The sequence below is a fragment of the Saccopteryx bilineata genome, chromosome 2 (assembly GCF_036850765.1).
Source record: "Saccopteryx bilineata isolate mSacBil1 chromosome 2, mSacBil1_pri_phased_curated, whole genome shotgun sequence".
In the NCBI taxonomy this organism is placed as follows: Eukaryota; Metazoa; Chordata; class Mammalia; order Chiroptera; family Emballonuridae; genus Saccopteryx; species Saccopteryx bilineata.
In genome coordinates, this window is record NC_089491.1 from 337,139,162 (window position 1) to 337,163,018 (window position 23,857).

Consider the following 23,857-nt stretch of genomic DNA (forward strand, 5'->3'; position numbering starts at 1 on the left):
AGCCCGTTTTACACCAGGAGGACGAATTTTAAACACAGGACAACCCTGTTACAGGCTGCTTTCCTTATATAAATATTTTCTCTCAAAATGAAAAGAGCTGAAACGCCTAGATGCCCAATTTCCTCTTCAATCTTCATTTCGGGAACCCCTTCTATATCCTGAATAACTCCTGATGCTCCGGTAATGTGTTACAGTGACAACCGATGCCCAAGGAGATGTGCTCTCTGGGCCTGACATTTTCCTTAACGGTGATGCGCTGTTGTGTGTAAACAGTGTGCAATGTTTGGTGCATTTCCTCGCGCATAGGCGGTGGGGAGGGAGTCGTCAAAGCATTGTAGAGATGGCAGGCTGATCCAGAGTCGCTTGGAAAATTCTGCGTCTGTTTGCTCTTCCAAGGGGAAATAGTAGAGTTAAGTATGTATCCAGAAACTCTTCCCTTTGGGACCATTGATAAATTGAAGGCATTTTCTGGTTGTACTTTATTTCAATTAACAGCCTGGGACGTTTCAGATTTAAAGAGCAAAGTTGTAGATCATAGAAACAACAGGAAGACATACCCCAATGCTCCCTCTATTCTCCACCCTGAATTACTTTATTAGCCAAACATTGGCATGCTATTCTCTATCTGAAAATAACCGCGGAGGTAGTCTGCTGTCGATCACCAGTTGACAGAGGAGGACACAGGGTCTGGCATGGGAAAGGCCTTCTTTCAAGTCTTGGAGTTCCCAGTGTGTTGATTTCCTGAGTGTACCCCCCCCCCACCTTAGAGACATCACCTTTTCCTTTTATTACAGTGTCCCTCCCCCACTCCCAGTTTCATGCCAGCTCAGATCTCTTGGCATCCGTAACACATTTCCAACATTCTCTTAGGAGGTTAGATTGAAGTCAGAGACTGGCCTGCTGAATCGGCCTCTAAATTGAAGCAGAAGTTTTATATATTCTATGGCTCATGAATTAAGATCTCGCGGTCTAAATGACAGCTTGGAGAATTCGGTTGTACAGTATTCTGCTTGCAAATATTGAGGAGTGGATATGTGATTGATTTGCTGACAGACCATCTCTGAAAGCAGTTCTAATGATGGACTTATAATTGATTGCATCCATCATTGAGAGCCTAAAATACCCCCTCCCTAAATTAAAAAAGATAAATGAAATAAATTATGCTGAATATATAAGCTGACAAATCTGAGGGAATTTAATGAAACTCTAAATTACCGCAGTCAACAGATAAGAGGAAAAGGTTTCTTTGTTGCTGATTATAACACTAAATTAAAAAAAAAAAGCTAAGAAAAATAATAAGAGGAAACAAAGATCTGTGGCCCATGTATCAAACTAAGTTATTGAAAGAGTTTTAATAAGTGTGTCTTTCTCATTCCCTGGTTATTGTTGATTCGTATCAATCTTGTTAGTGCTGTTGGAAGAATAGTAAATGCAAGGACTGCCTTTAGTATAGCTCATCTTATTGCTGTTGTAACAGATTTTAGAATTAATATGATCTTATTTCTAGGCCACTAGGGGCTCTGTACCAAATTGAAGTCATTTAAATAAGCTATTTGGAAGGAGGCTCCTCAGTATATGAGTAATTTTATCAGTTAGTACACATTAAGCTATGTGTAAAAGACAACCCACTGAAAGGGACTTAAACAATGGATATTTACGATCTCCCCTGTCCTGAGGTTAGGCAGCTGCTGGTTGGCTGCTTAGGTGGCCAAATGGCATCATTAGCAGTAGCGTGGCATTTCTCTTAGCTTTCCCTTCCATGATTGTTAGACGGCTGAGTTATTTGAGTATCTTGGCTTTGTAGAACAATGTTCAGTATTGGGAAAAGGGGCCTGCTCATGTTAATCTCACTTGCAAGTAAACCATGCCTAGAAGTTCTCAGTTTCATTGGCCAGATCTCACTGGTAAGGGTAATGGAATTACCAGGATTCATTCAAACAAATCAAGACCCGCCTAGACTCCTGTAAAGTTCATGCTGCCTGTTATCTGATTAAAACTGGCATGCCAAGAAGAAAGGGAAGGGAAGGCTCCTGGGATAGGCAACCGACCCACCCATTTAGATGGGGTATTGGAATTTACTATGAAGATGGTTTCATATTTTCTCTTAGTAAATGGTTTCATTTCGTCATTAGTGGGATGAATGGGCTAGCATATTGACTAACTGATCTTTTTTTGCCTTTATTCTTTTTTCCAATTAACTTCACATTTAATATTATTTTATATCAGTTTCAGGTGTACAACATAGTGGTTAGACAACCATATACTTTACAAAGTGTTCCCCTTCGATATTTCCAGAACCCAGCTGGCACCATAAATAATTATTACAGTATTTCTGACTGTATTTCCTGTGCTGTCCTCTTTTCCTTTTTGCTTTAAGTTCAGCTCAGCTTGATATATTCTCTGTCTTGATCAGGACCCTGTCTACCAGTGACGATGTCGAAGACAGAGAAAACGAGAAGGGTCGCCTTGAGGAAGCCTATGAGAAGTGTGACCGTGACCTGGATGAGCTGATTGTGCAGCACTATACAGAGCTGACGACAGCCATCCGCACATACCAGAGCATCACAGAGCGCATCACCAGCTCCCGCAATAAGATAAAGCAGGTACGCCTCCTTCCCTGCTGTCCCACCCCATCATGGCCATGCCTTCCCGTTCGTCCACGTGTTTCAGCAGGAGAGAGGTCGTGCATGGCCTGTGGCCCTCACGGCTGACTCCTGAGGATGACTTCAGCAGCTGTGGAATGTTTGTGCTGGGAAGCCCAAAAGTCAGAGGGCCTCTTGGGTTTGCCTCTTCCTTCCCCTGTGTCTGATCCTTGGCTCCTGTCGTCGCCTCTCACTGTGAAGTGACACCAGTGGTGGCCACAACTTGAGAGGAAGACGGAAAGGAATCCACACCAAAGACGAGAGCTGTTTTAAGAGTAGGGGCCTCTTACTGTTTGAGGTCCCAGCACAGTGTGTCAAATGGAAATACAGTGTGCTTATATCACGCATTTTGTGTGTGTGTGCATGCATGTGTGTCTCTGTTGCTGTAGCAGTTGAAAATGATTTTTGTTCTTTTGAAATCTTGCTTTTGAGCATGTCACCTAATTTGAAGTTGTTTGTGATTTCTCTGCAGTCATTGTACATTCATTGTATTTTTTGTGAAAAAAATCTAACTTACAAATTATTTAAACATATAGTGAAATGTTAATGAATACTAAAATTCTCGAATGTGATTCCTAGTAGTGACAAGCCTGTAGGAATTTTTATTTTGTAGTTTTCATGTTTTGTTTTGGAGTTGTTTCTTTTTCTTTCACTCTTTTTCTCCCTTCTGTTTCCTTCCCTTCTTCAATCTTCCCTCTTTCTGCGCCCTTTCTCCCTCCCTCCCCTTCACCATCCCTATCTCCTTCCTTCTGTGCTGGTACGTGACAAGCTCTTGGGAGTTTCTGGGTACCATGTCTTTAGTACCTCAGGGAGAAGGGTATTTTTATATTTGGCCAAGGGATAAACTGATTAATAAACGTTGTGTACTGTCACATTGTAATTATGTGGTTCTTGGCTATGTATTTTGAGGGTCACTCTTTTTTTTAATTTTTATTTTTTACAGAGACAGAGAGAGTTCGAGAGAGGGATAGACAGACAGGAATGGAGAGAGATGAGAAGCATCAATCATCAGTTTTTTGTTGCGACACCTTAGTTGTTCATTGATTGCTTTCTCATATGTGCCTTGCCTGTGGGCCTTCAGCAGACTGACTGAGTAACCCCTTGCTCGAGCCAGTAACCCCATGCTGGGTCCAAGCTGGTGAGCTTTGCTCAAATCAGATGAACCCACGCTCAAGCTGGCAACCTCCGGGTCTCGAACCTGGGTCCTCTGCAGCCTAGTCCGATGCTCTATCCACTGCACCACCACCTGGTCAGGCGAGGGTCACTCTTTTTGACATCTCTAGTACTACTCATTGATAAATAATTTCTACCACTTATTATTATTTTTTTTTTGAGAGAGAGAGAGAGAGAAAGACAAGAAGAGAGAGAGATGGGAAGCATCAAGTTGTAGTCGTGGCACTTTTGTTGTTCATTGATTGCTTTCTCATATGTGCCTTGACCTGGGTGGGGTGTTCCAGCAAAGCCTTTGACCCCTTGCTCAAGCCAGTGACCATGGGGTCATGTCTGTTGTCTTACAGTCAAGCCAGTGACCCCAGGCTCAAGCAGGATGAGCCTGCGCTCAAGTTGGTGACTTTGGGGTTTCAAACCTGGGTCCTCAGCATCCCAGGTAGACGCTCTATGTACTATACCACCACTTGGTCAGGCTGATTTCTACCACTTATTGATCACTGGTTCCTTCTACCACTTACAGGTCACTGATTCCTTGCCAGCCATGGTTGTGTCTATTCCTAATTCAACAAGCCTAGAGTTTTAATTCTGGTCTCCCTGATTCTAAAGTCTTTGCTGCTGGTTTCCAGACATTTTTTTAAAGCAGTCACTTTACATAACCCCCCTTTTAAAAATTAGATATTTTGCAGAACTCCAGCCTACCTTTTTGCTGGGTGTGGGGGCTGAGAGGTCTGGGGCTCATACTTGGTCCCCTGTTCGGTAGCTGGCGGCTGCCTCTCATGCGCCTCTGTGGGCTGAGGGTTGTGTAGATGGTTTGGAATGCACAGTCCTGTGCTGTTTGATTGGTGGGGATTCCCTGGACTCTGAGGCTTTTGCCTATGGTTTCTTCCCTGTCTTCAAGACCTTCTATTATGCTTTTATAAAGATACATGAATTATTCTTCTAAGACTGCTGTTGGGATGTTTCAACCTCTAAGAGTACAGTTTCTGAATCAATAAGCTCTTAACCTTTTTAAAAGCAATGTGCTGACCTCTTAATATTTTAAAATTAATGGGCATTTTCGAAAAAAATTCTATAGTTCTTGGCCTTTGCCTGTGGTGAGTCCATTCAATGGATTTATCTGTGAAACTAGGTAAAGGTATAGATCACTTGCTCTAGATTTCAAGTTAGCTGTAGCCCATTTTGACTCAATAGACTAAGCCCAAGAAGGGTCAGAAAATGAATGTATAGAGCCGCTGACCTTCTGGCTTTGCCTTGGGTAATCACAGGAGGAGCGAAGGATCTTTGGTATTCGTGTTTTCTGATTAGTTTGCTTGACTGAGGGACTCTGTCCTAGTCTCAAGGAAAGCACTGGTGTAGCTTCTGCCTGGATCCCTAGCACTCCGAGTCGATAGCACCTTTGCCCAAAGACTGTTTGCTGGGATTGAAAACGAGCGTCCCCTCCTGATGGTGTCCCATTTGTTGTAGTAACCACAGTCTTTTCACCATCCTCATTTCTAAGTATGGTGGCGTTCTGAGCAAAAGGAAACTGAAAAAGAAAACTTTATGTTTATTATATCAGTTGTCAAGGGGAAAAAAAAGTCACTTAATTCTGTGTTTTGAAATAATCTCAATACTGGGAAGAGAAAGAAAGGGCTAAAGCTCTTTTCAAAAACGCCTTTAATAATTGATAAGTGGGAGAAGAAAAATGTCGGGGAAGAATGAAAATGAATTTTCTTTCATTGTATAATTTGACAATTTTGTGCTGTGAAAGTCCCATTTCTTATCACCACGGAAACACTGAGGTTGCCTCACCAATCTTTTCCTGTCATTTTTGGTTTTTAATTGCACTTAGGGTTACATACAAAATACAGGTATGTGTATTTTTAAATATACAGTGGAAATGGGAATGATTTACTAATCACTGGACTACAATTATTTCAGAACCATAGGCAGATACAAATGTTTATATTCATGCTTCACTGCCTTTAGAAGCTTGAGAACACAGAACGGTCTACCTTTCCCACTTTGATACTAGTTTCGTGTATGGATTTATGTTGTGTTGGTAGAATCCATGTCCTGGCGCTGACAAATTTGATGCTCTTCCCAGATGGTCTAGATAATTTTTTTTACATTGGTCAGATCCTTTTGGAATTATTTTTTTCTAGATTTAAAAAATAGTGCAAATAAAATGCCATGTATGAATGACCAGGTCTGGTAATGTGGATAATAAGCAAAAGACTTGGGCAATCCTATTGCTGTTGAATATATTGTAAAATTGGTCAACAGGAGATGTTTTTACATTAGGAAATGTGAAGGTCCGTCTGTCCTGTCAGTTTCTCATATAATGGCAGTTATAGCAGCAGCACCAAAATGGTTGAATGGGCTAGATACAAGTTTAGGATTTGGACCATAGGTGATACGTGTTGGTATTTGAATGTTTCCTCCATGATACTAGATTTCCTTAAAGATGTAAGTGGTTCATCTAGTGCTCATCATGAGAACAGGTAGGCTGAAGGGAAAACACAGATACTTGTCTCTGTTGTGACCTGTGCACAGTACCTTATGTTTCACCCCAGTTTTGGCTGCCTTGATAGTGCTAGATCAAGCTCTTAACTCATTTTTTCTTGCCTGTAATTGGAAATAACTATACATGGTTAGTTAAGTGAAGTTGTTAGGACTTAATCATTGGCTAATGCAGCATTCATTCATTGATATTTAACTAAAATAATTATATGCCTTTTCTAAGAAAGTATGCCTTGAAAGATAGAATTAGACTGAGGTATAACCTTAATTAATATTTAAAAAGTCACAGTAGAACAACATGGTTTTGGCAGGAAGTAATTTACAACCGATATAAGATGGAAAATCCTAGCTGCTTGTATGAGGAAGGAAAAACGTCTAGAAATGGACATGCTTAACAGAGGGCAATAGTGAGGTGTTGTAAATAAGATGTAGGCAATAGTCAGCAGTGCACTAATGCAGTCGCAGGACTATGACGTAGTATTTCCATTAAGTTTAACAGTATCTGTTTTTCTGTATCATATCCAGAATTTGCAACTTGAAAGCTAAGTATTGCCCTTGGAAAGGGTTCAGTGGAGCATCTCAGAGAATTTAAGACCCTAGAAGTAGCTAAAAAACTAAAAGAACAAAAGCATGGGAATAAGTTTGAGGGTCATTTAAGATTATCTATAGTTGCCCTGGCCTGATAGCTTGGTTCATTAGAGATTCATCCTAAAGCACAGAGGTTGCCGGTTTGATTCCTGGTTAGGTCACATACAGGAACAGATCTGTGTTCCTGTTTCTCTCTCTCCCTTTCTTTCTCAAATCAATAAATAAAAATAAAAAAAAGATCTATAGTTATAAAGGGCTTTTAAGGAGAAGAGTGAGTAGTGTTTCTGAAGTTCATTCTTTCTACCTACTTTCTAAAAGATTCTGTAGAAAAATGGGCTGGACACGTACATCAGGAAAATACCCATGAAAAATACCAATATGAAGATTTACTTTTACTATTACAATAAAAAATATCACAATAATTTGCGCTGTTAGAGTTAAGAATCATTTGTTACATTTTCACTTACCATCCCTGCTACACAGGGAGCTTTTAGGAGTTACCTGGTTTACGGTTTCAGTGAGGCACTTGCATGTGTGTTGCACTTGTTATGGATAATCTGCACGCTCAGAGGCCTTTCCGCCTTTATACTTAATCCAAGTTCAGTGCTTTTCTGAGTTTAGCACTTGAAGTTCTGGCTTCCCGCCACCGCCCACGCTTGTATCCATCAGCCTGTCTTACAGGACTGTGGCTCCTCTAACAGGCACCGCCACAGTGTTCGCTGGAGGCCCAGCTCGTTTCCCTCCTCCTCTATCTTTCCCAGGGCACGCTCGCCGAAATCTCAGTGCTCTGCTGTCTGCATCATCTCACTTGTCTGTTCACAGCAACCTCCTGGGTCGTGTTTTCTGTTTCTCTAATCGTCTCTCATTATGGAGACGTGCAGTTCTTGTATATTAAAACGGAAATTCTTGCTATTGCGGAACAGGTTACCCCCAGCAATGGTGAGAGGAAGCGAAGAAATCTTGTGTGTGAGGAAGGATTTCTGTACTTGGGTTTTGATGTCATGATTCGAATGGCTTGGCTCTTCATGGATTTATTTAAGAAGCAAAGGAATATAGTTTTAAAATTTTGATTGTCCTGATAGGTAGATTGAAATTAAAATGCTGACACGGCATTCATAAAACAGGCGTTTGAAATAATAAATGTATAATTTGTTACCGTTCTCACATTGAGATGTTATTATTTATTGATGGGCATAGCCCTGTTTCTTCCTTCTCTGTTGCAAAAGTCATATTTATTGAGCTATGATTTACATACAATAAAATGCAATATTTTCAGAGTACAGTTCAATGAGTTTTGGCAAACCCTTGAACGTGTTACCATCACCCAGGTTCCCTCCTACCTCCTTGCAGTCAATCCTTCCCACTCTGTTCCAAGCAACTACAGATTTAAAATGATCACTATAGGCCCTGGCCAGGTAGCTCAGTCAAGTTAGAGCATCGTCCCGACATGCTGAGGTTGTGGGTTCAGTCCCCAGTCAGGGCGCATACAAAAGTCAACCAATGAGTGCATAAATAGGTGGAACAACAGATCGATGTCTCTCTCTTTCTCTCTGTCTCTGTCTCTCTCCCTCCCTCTCTCTAAAAATCAATAAATAAAAATTTAAAGAACTTAAAAAATGGTCACTATAAATGATTTTTTCCTTTTCTACAAGTCCGTGAAGCATGTACCCTCTTGCCTTGGCTTCTTTTGTTCAGCTTAATATTTTTGAGATTCTTCATACTACTTCCTTTTTATCGTTGAGGGGTATTTCCCCATTCTCTAGCTTTTAAAATAACATTTCTTCCTAACTGTGACTTTGTAATAAAAAAAAACCCAAGCATCTGAGCAGTTTAGTATTAAAAGTTCTTATAGCTTCTCATGTCTGCAGCTTTGGTTAACTAACTCAGTTTAGGGAATAATCTTGGTGATGTTCATTTGCCACACAGCCTGACGCCATCTGTCCCCTCCCCCGGCGCTGTCATCCTTTTCATTTTTCCTTCCTGTGGTAAGAAGAGTAAGGAGCGAGCGGATTACATTGTGCATATCCTAGTGTGAAATGCGATGATGGTCTTTTTCCAATCAGAAAGGAGTTTGCCAAGATTTATTGACACTCTGTGAGTTTTTCTTGATCACAAGCCTAGTTGGGTGTTGTATGACATAAAATTTACTCTTAAGTGTTTCCATAGTAACAATTATACACAGGAAAAAACTGAGATTTATAGAACAAAGGTGATAAGAGTAGCATATCAAAAATCAGATTTTTCCAGATTTTAACTGACTTAAAATACAATGGATTTAATAAACTGAGTTCTCAACCCAGAGACCTAAGAACTACAAGAGGATCTGGGAATGGCTTTAAAAATCAAATAAAATCACAAATGCTGGTATAAAATCAGCACTCCCTCACCTCACTTTACCCTGGTCCCAATTCTAGCACTTCAGAGACACTGACTTTTAGTTTTCTTCAGATATGTCTATTTCTATATTTCTAAGTAATGTGACTCTGCTATTTTTCTTGATTTTTCTGTTTAGCCTTTGCATGGGACCTTCCTACATGGAAGATGAGCATGTAGTCCCCTCCCACTCTTTCCCATCCTACCACATCTTCTTTCCTCATCCTCGCTATATAGTTGTATCCTAGTTTTTGGTCAAATAGTGCCTACTCTGTTATATCTACATAAATATTTTTATCCAGGCCATCCAGCATTATGTTTTTGCCTGTGTAAGTTTTTGGTTGTTTTTCTTGGAGTCAGTGGTTGAATAATCCTTTTGCCTTTCATCTGCATTGGTTTACCCCCTAACCCCCTTCCCTAGATGCTGGGTTTCTTCTGTTTTTCTCTTATAGTGATGGAGCACAGGCTTCAGTAGCTCAGTAAGATGTAGTATGTATAAGGTTTGTTTAAGAACTTGCATGTCTGATCTGCATTCTGATTCACAATCTTTTGTATGGGTCTTCTTACTTTTTTTAATTTTAATTTTTATTTACTGATTTTAATGAGAGAGGAAGAGAGAGAGAGAGAGAGAGAGAAACATGTAAGGACTGTCAAAAGTATTTGAAAGTGGTTCTGTGAATTGTGAATGGTCATTTTTCATTAGGGAAGAACGTGAAAATGCGCTCACCATGTGCATTGTGACTACATTCCCTGTTCCTGTTACCCCTCTTCCTGTTTAGTTGGGCTTCGCCTGTGCTGATCACTAAACTGTGCAGATCTATGAAGAATGCTTGCTGTTTGTGATATTTAATATCTAAAGCAAAGTTTATGGTAAAACGTCCTTGGAATGTCCCAATTCCTTTTACTTTGAGATTATCTCTGGATGTGTCTACTCTTTTTTTGGGAGACTGGTCTATCTTCAGTTTAGTCAGTTCAGATGAATGCTCAGTTCCCTGGTTGTAAACTTTAGCTGAAGTTCTTGATCTTGAAGGATGGACCAGCTGACCTATCAGCTGAATAGGAACCATGCAAGAAAGAATGAGGAAGAATTAATAGTGTAGACTCTCATATCAGTTATTCCCTTTTGGATATATTTACATCAGCGTGGTACTTCATATTTTCTGAGTGCTTTATATCGTAAGTAATTTTATCTAGTTTCACTCAAAGATAGTTTTTTCACTTTATAGGAGAGCAAATACAGACACAGGGAGGTGAAGATGTACCCAAGCAAGTCAGTGTCAGAATCAGAATTACTAGAATTTTGCGAGCGAACTGACCATGGAGACTGGGCGGGTGTGTGAATGAGGAATTGTTACACTAGTACCATTAGAGAGCACTAACCAGGTACAAGTTTACACTGGCAACACTTTGGACTGACTCAAGAGTGAATCTGTTTAATTGTAGGTCAAAGAAAACCTGCTTTCATGCAAGATGTTGTTGCACTGCAAACGGGACGAGCTTCGAAAACTGTGGATTGAAGGAATTGAGCACAAGCATGTCCTGAACCTGCTGGATGAGATTGAGAATATCAAGCAAGTGCCTCAAAAGTTAGAACAGTGCATGGCCAGCAAGCACTATCTCAGTGCCACCGACATGTTGGTAAGAGAGCAGCCGGAGCTAATGGCCATTTCTGCTGCAGTGTCAAAGCACTCCCGTTTGTCCCCTCAGAGTCCTGTACTTCATGTAGTGCATTACGCACTGAACTCTTGGGATTCACGAGTATTTCCAGGTGAAGCTTGGCTGCTTCTCTGCCTAATTCCACTATTTGAAATGATAAGCAGTTATTATTTATGTATTGTCTACCTTTGCAATAATGGGAAGAAATATAATGCTAAGAAATCAGTACTTTAATCATGTTGGGTTAGTGATGAGAGATGTTTTAGCTTCAGAGGAAGCTGGTTACTGAATCCCGTTTTTTTTTTTTTTTAATTTATTGTGTTTACATAAATTCAACTATCTCACCAAATATATCCCCCCCACCCCCTTGTTCCCCTCAATGTCCCCCTTGCTTTCCTCCCCTCAACTCCTTCCCCCCTTCCCTCCAGGATTTGCTTTCCTGCTCTCTATAACGCTGTGTTATGTATATATAATCACCAATCTCTTTCCCTTCTCTGATCCCATCCTCTCATCCCCTTTCCCTCTGTCTGCTTTCCCTCTGGTCCCTTTGATCCTACCTATGCCTCTATTCCGTTCCTCAGTTCACATTGTTCATTGGTTTCCTCAAATGAGTGAGGTCATATGGTATTTTTCTTTCTCTGCCTGGCTTGTTTCACTTAGCATAATAGTTTCCAGGTCCATCCATGTTGTCACAAAAGATAAGATTTCCTTCTTTTTCACAGCCGCATAGTATTCCATTCTGTATATATACCACTGCTTTTTAATCCACTCGTCCACTGACGGACACTTGGGCTGTTTCCAGATCTTGGCTATTGTAAACAATGCTACAATAAACATGGGGGTGCATTTCTTCTTTTGAATCAGTGATTTGGTGTTCTTAGGATATATTCCTAAAAGTGGGATGGCTGGGTCAAAAGGCAGTTCCATTTTTAATTTTTTGAGGAATCTCCGTACTGTTTGCCACAGTGGCTACACCAGTCTGCATTCCCACCAGCAGCACAGGAGGGTTCTCTTTTCTCTACATCCTCCCAGCACCTATTGTGTTGTTTTGTTAATGAGATCCATTCTGACTGGCGTGAGGCGGTATCTCATTGTGGTTTTAATTTGCATTTCTCTAATGATTAGTGATGTTGAACATTTTTCATCTGCCTAATGGCCATCTGTATGTCCTTTTTGGAGAAGTGTCTATTCATCTCTTTTGCCCATTTTTTGATTGGATTGTTTATCTTCCTGGTGTTGAGTTTTACAAGTTCTTTATAAATTTTGATTTTTAACCCCTTATCAGACGTATTGTTGAATATGTTCTCCCATTGTGTGGTTTGTCTTTTTATTTTGTTCATATTGTCTTAGCTGTGCAAAAGCTTTTTAGTTTGATGTAGTCCCATTTGTTCATCCTGTCCTTTATTTCACTTGCCCGTGGAGATAAATCAGCAAATATATTGCGAGAGATGTCGGAGAGCTTACTGCCTATGTTTTCTTCTAAGATGATTATGGTTTCATGACTTACATTTAAGTCTTTTAATCATTTTGAGTTTATTTTTGTGAATGGTGTAAGTTGGTGGTCTAGTTTCATTTTTTTGCAGGTAACTGTCCAGTTTTCCCAATACCATTTGTTAAAGAGACTGTCTTACTCCATTGTATGCTCTTACCTCCTTTGTCAAATATCAATTGTCCATAAAGGTCTGGGTTTATTTCTGGGTTTTCTGTTCTGTTCCATTGATCTATATGCCTATTCTTATGCCAGTACCAAGCTGTTTTGAGTATAGTGACCTTGTAGTATAACTTGATATCAGGAAGTGTGATACCATCCACTTTATTCTTCCTTTTTAAGATTGCTGAGGCTATTCGTGTTCTTTTTTGGTTCCATAATAAATTTTTGTAATATGTGATCTATATCTTTGAAGTATGTCATTGGTATTTTAATAGGAATTGCATTGAATTTATAAATTGCTCTGGGTAATACAGACATTTTAATGATGTTTATTTTTCTTATCCATGAGCACGGTATATGCTTCCACTTGTTTGCATCTTTCTGGATTTCTTTTATCAATGTTTCATAATTTTCCAAGTGTAAGTTTTTAACCTCCTTGGTTAAATTTACTCCTAGGTGCTTTATTTTTTGTTGTTGCAATAGTGAAGGGGATTGTTTTCTTAATTTCTCTTTCAGAGAGTTCATTGTTGGTGTATAAAAATGCCTCTGATTTCTGAATATTAATTTTATATCTTACCACCTTGCTGATTTCATTTATGAGGTCCAGTATATTGACTGAGACTTTAGAGTTTTCTATGTACAGTATCATATCATCAGCAAATAATGATAGTTTTACTTCTTTTCCAATTTGGATGCCTTTTATTTCTTCTTCTTGTCTGGTTGCTGTGGCTAGGACTTCCAGAACTATGTTGAATAAGAGTGACAAAAGGGGGCATCTCTGCCTTGTTCCTGATCTTAAGGGGATTGCTTTTAATTTCTGTCCATTGATTATGATGTTGGCTGTGGGTTTGTCATAGATGGCCTTTATTATGTTGAGTTTTGTTCCCGTTATTCCCACTTTGCTGAGATTTTTTTTTATCATAAATGGGTGCTGGATTTTATCAGATGCTTTTTCTGCATCGGTTGATATTATCATGATTTTTCTCCTTCCTTTTGTTTATGTGATGAATCGCATTGATTGATTTGCAAATACTGTACCACCCTTGTCTCCCCAAAATAAATCCCACTTGATCATGATGTATGATTTTTTTCATGTATTGCTGGATCTGGTTTGCTAACATTTTGTTGAGAATTTTAGTGTCTAAATTCATCAAGGATATTGGCCCATAATTTTCTTTGTTTGTAGTGTCTTTGCCTGGTTTTGGAATGAGAATTATGCCTGCCTCATAAAAGGAGCTTTGGAAGTTTTCCCTCCTCTTGAATTTTTTGAAATAGCTTGAAAAGGATAGGAGTTAGTTCCTCTTTGGATATTTGGTAGAATTCTCTGTGAAATCATCTGGCCCAGGGCTTTTGTTTATTGGGAGTTTTTTGATACCTGTTTCGATCTCATTTGTTGTAATCAGTATGTTTAGATTTTCTGATTCTTCCAGATTGATTTTTGAAAGATTGTATGTTTCAAGAAATTTGTTCATTTCACCTAGGTTGTCTAATTTTTAGGCATACAGTTCTTCATAGTATTTTCTTACAATCCTTTGTATTTCTGCTGTGTCAGTTGTTACTTCTCCACTCACATTTCTAATTTTATTTGAGTCCTCTCTTTTTTTCTTGATGAGTCTGGTTAAAGGTTCATCAATCTTGTTTACCTTTTCAAAGAACCAGCTCTTGGTTTCATTGATCCTCTGTATTGTTTTTTTAGCCTCTATGTCATTTATTTCCTCTGTGATCTTACTATTTCCTTCCTTCTACTAGTTCTGGGCTTTACTTGCTGTTCTTTTTCTAGTTCTTTTAGATGCAGGGTTAAACTGTATATTTGAGCTTTGTCTTGCTTCTAAGGCAGGGATCCCCAAACTTTTTACACAGGGGGCCAGTTCACTGTCCCTCAGACTGTTGGAGGGCCGGACTATAAAAAAAACTATGAACAAATCCCTATACACACTGCACATATCTTATTTTAAAGTAAAAAAACAAAACAGGAACAAATACAATATTTAAAATAAAGAACAAGTAAATTTAAATCAACAAACTGACCAGTATTTCAATGGGAACTATGCTCCTCTCACTGACCACCAATGAAAGAGGTGCTCCTTCTGGAAGTGCAGCAGGGGCCGGATAAATGGCCTCAGGGGGCCGCATGCGGTCCGTGGGCCGTAGTTTGAGGACCCCTGTTCTAAGGTATGCCTATAATGTTATGAACTTCCCTCTCAAGACTGCTTTTGCTGTATCCCATAAATTTTGACTTGTTGTATGTTCATTTTCATTTGTTATACGGAAATTTTTTATTTCTTCCTTGATCTCTTTGTTAACCCATTTGTCATTTAATAACATGCTATTTAGTTTCCAAGTGTTTCAATGTTTTTCAGTTTTTCTATTGTAGTTGATTTCTAGTTTCATGCTATTTTGATCAGAGAAGATGCTTGATATGATTTCAATGTTCTTAAATTTATTGAGACTCGTTTTGTGTCCTAACATGTGGTCTATCCTAGAGAATGTATCATGAACACTTGAAAAGAATGTAGATTCTGCTGCTTTATTGTGAAAGGTTCTGAGGATACCTGTTAAATGCAGTTGATCTAGTGTTTCCTATAAGGCTGCTGTTTCTTTGTTAATTTTCTTTCTTGAGGATCTATCCAGTGATGTTAGTGGGGTATTGAAATCCTCTACCTTTATAATATTGCTATTTATCCCGCCCTTTATGTCCATCAAAATCTGCTTTATATATTTAGGTGCTCCTATATTAGGTGCATAGATATTTATAATGGTTATATCTTCCTGTTCAATTGCTCCCTTTATCATTATGTAGTGACCTTCTTTATCCCTTATAGCAGAGGTAGTCAACCTTTTTTACCTACCGCCCACTTTTGTATCTCTGTTTGTAGTAAAATTTTCTAACTGCCCACTGGTTCCACAGTAATGGTGATTTATAAAGTAGGGAAGTAACTTTATTTTTATAAAATTTATAAAGCAGAGGTACTGCAAGTTGAAGCATATAATAATTACTTACCAGATACTTTATGTCAGATTTTCGCTAAGTTTGGCAGAATAAATCTTTATAAAACAATTTACTATAGTTAAATTTATCTTTTAATTTATACTTTGGTTGCTCCGCTACCACCCACCATGAAAGCTGGAATGCCTACTAATGGGCATTAGGGACCAGGTTGACTACCACTGCCTTATAGCCTTTGTTTTAAAGTCTGTTTTGTCAGATATAAGTATTGCTACCCCAGCTTGTTTTTCATTTCCATTTGCATGAAATATTTTTCCATCCCTTTACTTTCAGTCTATGCATAACTTTTGTTTTGAGGTAGATCTCTTGTAGACAGCATATGTATGGGTCCTGTTTTTTATCCATGCAGCTACCCTGTGTCTTTTGTTTGGAGCATTTAATCCATTTACATTTAAGGTTATTATTGATATGTAGTTGTTTATTGCCATTTTATTCTTCAAATCTACATTCCTCTTTTACTAGATTTTTTAACCCCTTTGTTCTGTTTACAACAGGCCCCTTAACATTTTTTGTAGCATTGGTTTGGTTGTAATGAATTCCTTAAGTTATTTTTTTTGTCTGGGAAACTTTTTATTTCTCCATCAATATTAAACGATAGCCTTGCTAGATAAAAAAGTCTTGGTTGTAGGCTCTTGTTCTGCATTACTTTGAATATTTTTTGCTATTCCTTTCTGGACTCAAGTGTTTCTGTTGAAAAATCAGATGTCATCCTTATGGGGGCTCCTTTGTAGGTAATTGACTGCTTTTCTCTTGCAACTTTTAGTATTCTTTCTTTATCTCTTAGCTTTGGTATTTTAATTTTGATGTGTCTTGGTGTAGGTCTCTTTGGGTTCCTTTTTAATGGGATTCTCTGTGCTTGAACTTGTGTGACTTTTTTCTGCATCAATTTAGGGAAGTGTTCAGCTATGATTTTTTTAATCAGGTTCTCTATCCCTTGTTCTTTTTCTTCTTTTCAGGAATCTATTACGTGGATGTTGTTTCTCTTCATATTGTCACAGAGCTCTCTTAGAGTTCCCTCAGACATTTTGATCTTTTTTTTTTCTTGCTGTTTTACTTTCGCGCTTTCCCTTATCTTGTCCTCTAAATTGCTGATTTGATGCTCTGCTTCATCCAGTCTGCTTTTAGTTCCTTCTGGTTTAGTCTTCATTTCTGATATTGTCTTTGTCATTTCTGTCTGATTCTTTCTTATGATTTCATTGTCCTTTTTGATGCTTGTTATCTCTGTTTAGGTGCTCATTATGTCCATCTATTGTTGCTCTAAGATCCTTGAGCATCTTAACAATCATTATTCTAAACTCTACATCTGGTATCTTCATTATTTCCATCTCATTCTGTTCTTTATCTGGGGATTTCTCTTGTTGATTCATTTGAATTGCACTTTTCTGTCTTCTTATTTTGTCTCTGTATAGATTGCTCCTTTGGATGTGTTGTTTGTGTAGCTAGCTGAGTATAGGGTTGGTGTAGACTGCCTCCAGCTTTTTTTTGTGTGTGTGTTATTTCTAGATCTTCTTGGGTTGGCTTCAGCTGTTGTTTGTAATCTGCTGTCGACTACTTGTCTGCTACTACTGCTATTTTTGCTATTTGTGTCAGTGTTTTCTATGCCTTAGCTGGGTCAGATGTAAGGGGCCTTTCCTTAAGATACCACTCTAGGGTTGTTATGTCCTGAGCTGATGCTCTCTGTATCTAGCCACTGGATGTACCACACCTCGACCGCCCTGGCCAGAATCTGGTGCAGACCAGTAGGGGGTCACTACTAATGACTGGCCCTTAGCAACCTTCTTGGAGCTGCAGGTGATCCAGAATTTGTGGCTACCTCTGCTGGGCCCTGATGCCCTTGTAAATATCAGCTGCACTCTTAGGCTGGCTTTTATCTACACTTGGCCTGGGTGTGTGGCCTCTATTCCCGAGATGTGATCTTTTACCGGCCCCCCACTGCTGCTGCCTCCTCGGGCACTTGGGCACCGACACTGCTGGGTTCGTGGGCTTTCCAGCCACATCTCGGGCTGCCCCACAGGTGCGGGGGTGTCCTCTCCTCACTGGGCTCTGCCCCCCACAGGCCTGCAGGCTGCCTCTCCAGGCTCCACCCCCCGCTGCCTTGTGTGGGCTGCCTCACTGGGTTCTGCCCCTCCCCGCTGCGTGGGCCAATTGCCTGGGCTGCTGCCGGACCCTTTCTGAGGGTACTCAGCAGTTTGGGGGATGGTGTAGCCCAGATCTCAGCACTCACCTGTTTTCCTGATGTGCCCCTGCTTCTTTGTGAATCTCTGCACTGACTGGAGCAGGAGCGCCTCTGGTGGGTGGGGTATTTGCTTCCCTTTGCTGGCTTGGTTCTCCCAGGATAAATGGCCACTTTAGGTTTGGGCAGTGACCCAGTACAGGGTTCAGGGTGGCTGTCTCCCACAGTCTTTCCCTTTGCCCCCGAGACTACACTCTCCTCTTGCAACTCCAGTCCTCTCAGTGCTCCCTGCTCGTGGAGCCCTGGGTAAGTGGCTGTAAGTGACGTTTTCTGCGCAGTCCCTTTAAGACAGAGCCTGATTCTGAGAGTTCTGTCTCCTTCTTGCAAACAGTAACCCGGCTCTTCTTTAAGCTAAATACTGTCTGTATGCGTCCTCTAGTCCAGTGATTTTCAACCTTTGTTTCTCACGCACTCATAAACTAATTACTAAAGAAAAAGGGGCCCTGACCTCTTCTCCCTTGGTAACTAATTTATTTGTGCCATGAGATGAAAATGGTTGTATTTAGTCAGGGGCATTGACCTTAGTAATTAGTGTGTGTTTGTGCCATGAAAAAAAAAGGTTGAAAATCACTGCGGGGTTCTAGGCTGGAGTTCCGGTCGTGGGGCTAAGGACCAACAAATTTCTGGGCAACCCTCCCCGTCGTTAGAAACTCTCTGAGCTGCCTCTCATTCCTGGGAGCGGGGCAGCTCTTTCTGCATCTCCGCCCTTCCTACCAATCTCAGTGTGGCTTCTTCTCTGATGCTTGGTTATAGATTCCTCTTAGTTTAGTCCCAAGTTGGTTTTTCAAGATGATTGTTTCTACGTTAAGTTGTAATCCACTTTGGTTCTGGGACATGGGAGTTGTAACATCCGCCTATTCCATCGTCATTTCCCTCTCCACTGAATCCTGTTTTAAAAACTGAAATCTGCATGAAAGAGAACTTGTGCCAGTTTATAACCTTCATGTTCCACAAATTCTTTGAAGGAATTTTTACATTAGGGCTTTGTTCTTTCCTTTAAATTGATAAGAAAGAAAATCATTTTAAAAGTTACTTTGTCAATTGAGAGTATGCCACAGCCTAGCCTTAAACTTATGTATTAACCCACTTTGCTACTTTTTGAATTAGACAAGAAAATCCAGAGCAGGTGGCAAGTGGTGGTGCATTTGACTGAGCATCAAGAAGAAGAATAGCACAGGCTGGGTAGCTTAGCTAATTAGAGCATTGTCCGGTTATGCTAAGGTTGTGGGTTTAATTCCTGGTCAGGGCACATAAAAGGAATAACCAATGAATGCATAAATAAGTAGAACAAAAAACAAATATCTCTTTCTCAAATCAATAAATAATAATGAAAAAGAGATGACTATAAAATGAAAATACACATCTTGCTCTCTAATAACCCTACCTTTCCCAGGGCCTGAGTGCCTCTTAGAGCTGCTGTCTCTGCCTTCCCATCCACAGAAACACCCCACTTCTGCCTCATTCAGAGCTGCCTCGGAAAGATGCTCTCAGCAGTTGATGGACTGTATTTGGCTTTTCTTTTCCACAGCAGGTGAAAGTCTCTTACCTTTGTTGTCAGCAAATTGGATCGGCAGTAACATTGGAAAAATCACTGAGAGTATTTGGTAGGAGAAACAGGTTAAATCCTCTAAGTGATTCTAATTCATTCAGACTTGCAAGAAGAATTTTGCTATAAGTCCTTCATAAGAAGCTTTTAAGGAAATTTGGTCACCCAAAGGTGAGATGTGCCATGATATCCTATTTTAAAATCCGTGATGGTTATGAATAGTCAATTTCCACAGTCAAAGGAGGTTAATAATGATCTGTTCTTGGGAGTGGCGATAAAATTGGCTATTTTCAGTATTTTGTTCATACTGACATACATCTTCCTTAATAATGACTTTAGGGTGTCCGACCAAAAAAAAACCTACGTCACATTTCAGCTCTATTCTTGGTTTATGCATTAGGATGCATATAGGTGCTAAATTATCAAGATTCAGCAATCAGAATAGATAAGCTTATATAATAAATTCAGCATATACACATCTATTTGAATAACATTTTTTTTTGTACTGGCCTCTTTTTAAATAAGTGCCATATATTAAAAATAGGTTGTTAAAATGCATTTCCATGTTAATCATGTTCTTTTAGGATTTCACATTTTTGTTTTAGGCTTTTAGGACTTAAGGGCTAATTTATATTTTTAAGAGTTAATCAATAATGAATAGTCATTTTTTTCTGATTTATTTTCTTAAGAATGTCATTAAATATGTCTTTAAATTCTTGGTTGCATGCTATAGAAATCCAACTCTAGATAGCTTAGGTACAAGAATTGCTTTGCTCATGCAACCAGCCTGCCAAAAAGACAGGCATACGTGTGGAATGCCACCTGTATGTTCTTTTACTTGTCATCTTCATTGTTCTACTGTAGATGTTTCTTCCACTGTGGGTGGGGCTCGATGTTTGGGGAGAAGGAGTATAGACTATAGTGTACACCTCTTCAGTTTTGCAGAAGAAAGTAATCTTCTAATTCAAAAATACATGGGTAAGATCTACATTGGGCCCGCTTGGGTATATAATTGTCAGCTCCAATGAAAACTGTGGTTGGGGATTGGGAGGGAAGAACAGTCACTTTCAGAAAAGGGTTAGTGTATGAGATGCATGTCTCAGAAGTTTCTCTTTGCTATTTGTGGTTCTTTCTATGTTCTGATTACTGATTTTTTGTCTGTTGGATGGATTGTAAATGTCTTCTCAGTTGGTATATCTTTTTACTTTGTTTATGGTGTCTTTTGTTATAAAGAAGTTTTAAATTTTTTAAAAAATTTTATTTATTTATTTTTTACAGAGACAGAGTGAGTCAGAGAGAGGGATAGACAGGGACAGACAGACAGGAACGGAGAGAGACGAGAAGCATCAATCATTAGTTCTTCATTGCGTGTTGCAACACCTCAGTTGTTCATTGACTGCCCTCCCATATGTGCCTTGACTGCGGGCCTTCAGCAGGCCGAGTAACCCCCTGCTGGAGCCAGTGACCTTGGGTTCAAGCTGGTGAGCTTTTTGCTCAAACCAGATGAGCCCGCGCTCAAGCTGGCGACCTTGTGGTCCTGAACCTGGGTCGTCCGCATCCCAGTTCGACGTTTTATCCACTGCGCCACCGCCTGGTCAGGCTAGTTTTAAAATTTAATGCAATAAAATTTCTCATTCATTTTCCATTATATAATGTGATTTTTTATTTTAAGAATGTTCTTTCTGTCCCACTGCAATAAAGAGAATCTCCTATGTCTTCCTTTAATCCAGCAGTTCTCAACCTGTGGGTCGTGACCCTGGTGGGGGTCGAACGACCAAAACACAGGGGTCGCCTAAAGCCATCGGAAAATACATATTTATTATACAATACATTTTTATATGTATTTCCGATGGCTTTAGGCGACCCCTGTGTTTTGGTCGTTCAACCCCCGCCGGGGTCGGGACCCATAGGTTGAGAACCACTGTTTTAATCCATGTAGAATCTATTTTCCCCACTTGACTCAGACCATTTATTGAGTCCATTTCCTATGGACTTAATGCCGTCTTGGTCTTGTGAAAACTTGGTAGTTTTCACACATGCATGGGTTTTTCTGGGCTTTTTATTTTGTTCCCATGGTCTCATCTGTATCTGCACCAAAACCATGCTGTTTTAATTACTGTACTTTTTAAATATATCATGATAGCAGGCGAAGACATTCCCTCCGCTTGCTATTCAGAATTGTCTATCTATGCTATTCTTGGCCCTTTGCTCTTCCACATGAATTTTAGTATCAGCTTGTTAAGCTCCACAAAAAGTGTGTTGGCATTTGGATTAAATTTAAGAGAATTTCGTCTTTGCAGTTTAAGTCTTTCTTTTTTTTTTTTTTAAATATTAGCTATTTTTTAAATTTATTTATTCATTTTTAGAGAGGAGAGAGAGAGAGAGAGAGAGAGAGAAAGTGGGGAGGAGCAGGAAGCATCAACTCCCATATGTGCCTTGACCAGGCAAGCCTAGGGATTTGAACCAGCAACCTCAGCATTCCAAGTCGACGCTTTATCCACTGCGCCACCACAGGTCAGGCGCAGTTTAAGTCTTTCAATGAAGAGGAACATGTCTCTCTTTTATTGAAGTCTTCATTTATGTTCTTTTTAATTTTCTTTTAAAGATTTTATTTATTGATTTTACAGAGAATAGGGTCTGGGGGGAGAGAAGTATTAACTCATAGTTGCTTCACTTTAGTTGTTCATTGATTGCTTGTCATATGTGCCTTGACTGGGCAAGCCCAGGATTGTGAACCAGCAACTTGAGCATTCCAGGTTGACACTTTATCCACCACAGGTCAGGGTTGTTTATGCTCCTTTTAATAATGCTTAGTCATGCATTCCTTAGAGATAATGTATTACATATATTATTTTGTTTTATTTCAGAGTATCATTTTTGTTTGTTATAACAATGGTTATTAATTGCAATGTCTAGTTATTTGTTGCTGATACAGGGATGCTATAGAATTTTTTTTAATTGACCATATATTTTCTTGAAACTAATCCCAATCCTGTCTGCCTGGAAAATGAAGATTTATTCTTTAAGAGTTGGCTCAAATTTTATGATCTTATAATGTCTCAGGTAATTTGATACTTTTCTTTTGAAATATTATGTATTTTTATTGTGGTAAAAATACTTAACATAAGTAGATGCTTTTCTTTGTTTCAAAAGCTGTATGTATTCCTATGTAACATAATTGCCTTTGTTTGTGTGGTAGGTCATGGAGGGCAGGGGCTGTATCTTACCTGTTTCTGTCTGTACTTAGCACAGTCATAGTCAGAGCTCACACATCATTAGTCAGATGGGTAACTGTGCGAAGGAGTTTTGTATCACTAAACAGAAAAAGGCATTTTAGTCTCTCTCTGGGGCTCCAGGCTGCTTTTTCTCCTCTATTTTTTGTTTTTTGCTCTTTTATGGTTCTGTAGTTTCTAATATTTTTACAACAAAGATAATCATATAATAGCTAGTATGTATTGAATAGTTACTATTTGCTGGTACCCTTTTAAGTATGTTACATTTGTTAACGCATTTAATTCTCTCAACCCTATGAGGGAGAGGTTTCTGATACATCCTCATTTCCTAGACCAGGTAAGCGCTCTGCATGACCTAGGGCATTGGCATGTCTTCCTATACGATAAAGGTTTCATGGAGGTAGGGTGTAAAGTGTGCTTAAAGGTAAAAAATAGTGCTATATTTGGCCTTTTGTTTATGAGTAAATAGTAAGGCGTATAATTGCTCTTTCAGTAGGCTTCATATGAAGAAAGAATCATATTTCCTTCTTCCTTGGTTGTGTGATATTAGAAGTAAACTCTACTAAGGCATCTGAGGGTCCAAATGGAAATCTTTGCTAAAGACATCGGAGGAAAGTGAATCACAATAAGCTAGTCTTTTGAAACCCTCTGAGTTCCCTTGGATTCTTTTAACAAAAGATTTTGCATTTTTATTTTAAGGCAGGTGCAGATGCCCAGTAATTGAATCTTTACTCAGGTTAATAAATCCTAAGTAAATAAATCAGGGTGACCCTGGCTCTTGTCAGCTCCCGCAGTTCATCCTTCAGCATTGGACTGGTCTCACGGCCATAGCTGGCTTGTGGATGGAATATTCATTTCTCCTTTTGATATGATAACCCGAGTATTGCATAAAATAATTAAATTGTCATGACTGGCACTGTCTGCAAATAGGCATGGCCTTTTGTTTCCCTTTTCAAGGTAAACAGCTGCCGTTAGCTTACAAAAAGCTAGACGTGATCCGACAAGAAGCCTGTATCCGTCATGTTGAAATCAGAGACTTGATTTATACTGGAGCCTGTAGCTTTGTGATATGTGCGCTTTAAATGAGACCTCTGCAGCCATTGTGCTGCGTTGATGCAAGCACATTAATGACATAATTTCTGGTTGCTGCCTCACATTTCTGCAGTCCGTCCTTTATATTCCACTCACATTAATTGAAGTAATTTTGCCAGTGAAGCGTGTTTCAAACCTCTGCATTTAAATTGAAATTTTAATTC

The 23,857-nt window shown here is 39.4% G+C and overlaps 1 protein-coding gene across 2 annotated transcripts in view; it reads left to right on the forward strand.

Annotated features, from left to right (window-relative positions):
- The window catches only part of EXOC4 (exocyst complex component 4), a 683,500-nt gene that overhangs the window by 13,580 nt on the left and 646,063 nt on the right, over positions 1–23,857 (forward strand). For both annotated transcript variants that reach the window (XM_066262321.1, XM_066262322.1), the window contains exons 2-3: positions 2,414–2,603; positions 10,719–10,913. In XM_066262321.1, coding sequence (XP_066118418.1) covers positions 2,414–2,603; positions 10,719–10,913 — 385 coding nt within the window. The remainder of the gene's footprint in view (positions 1–2,413; positions 2,604–10,718; positions 10,914–23,857) is intronic.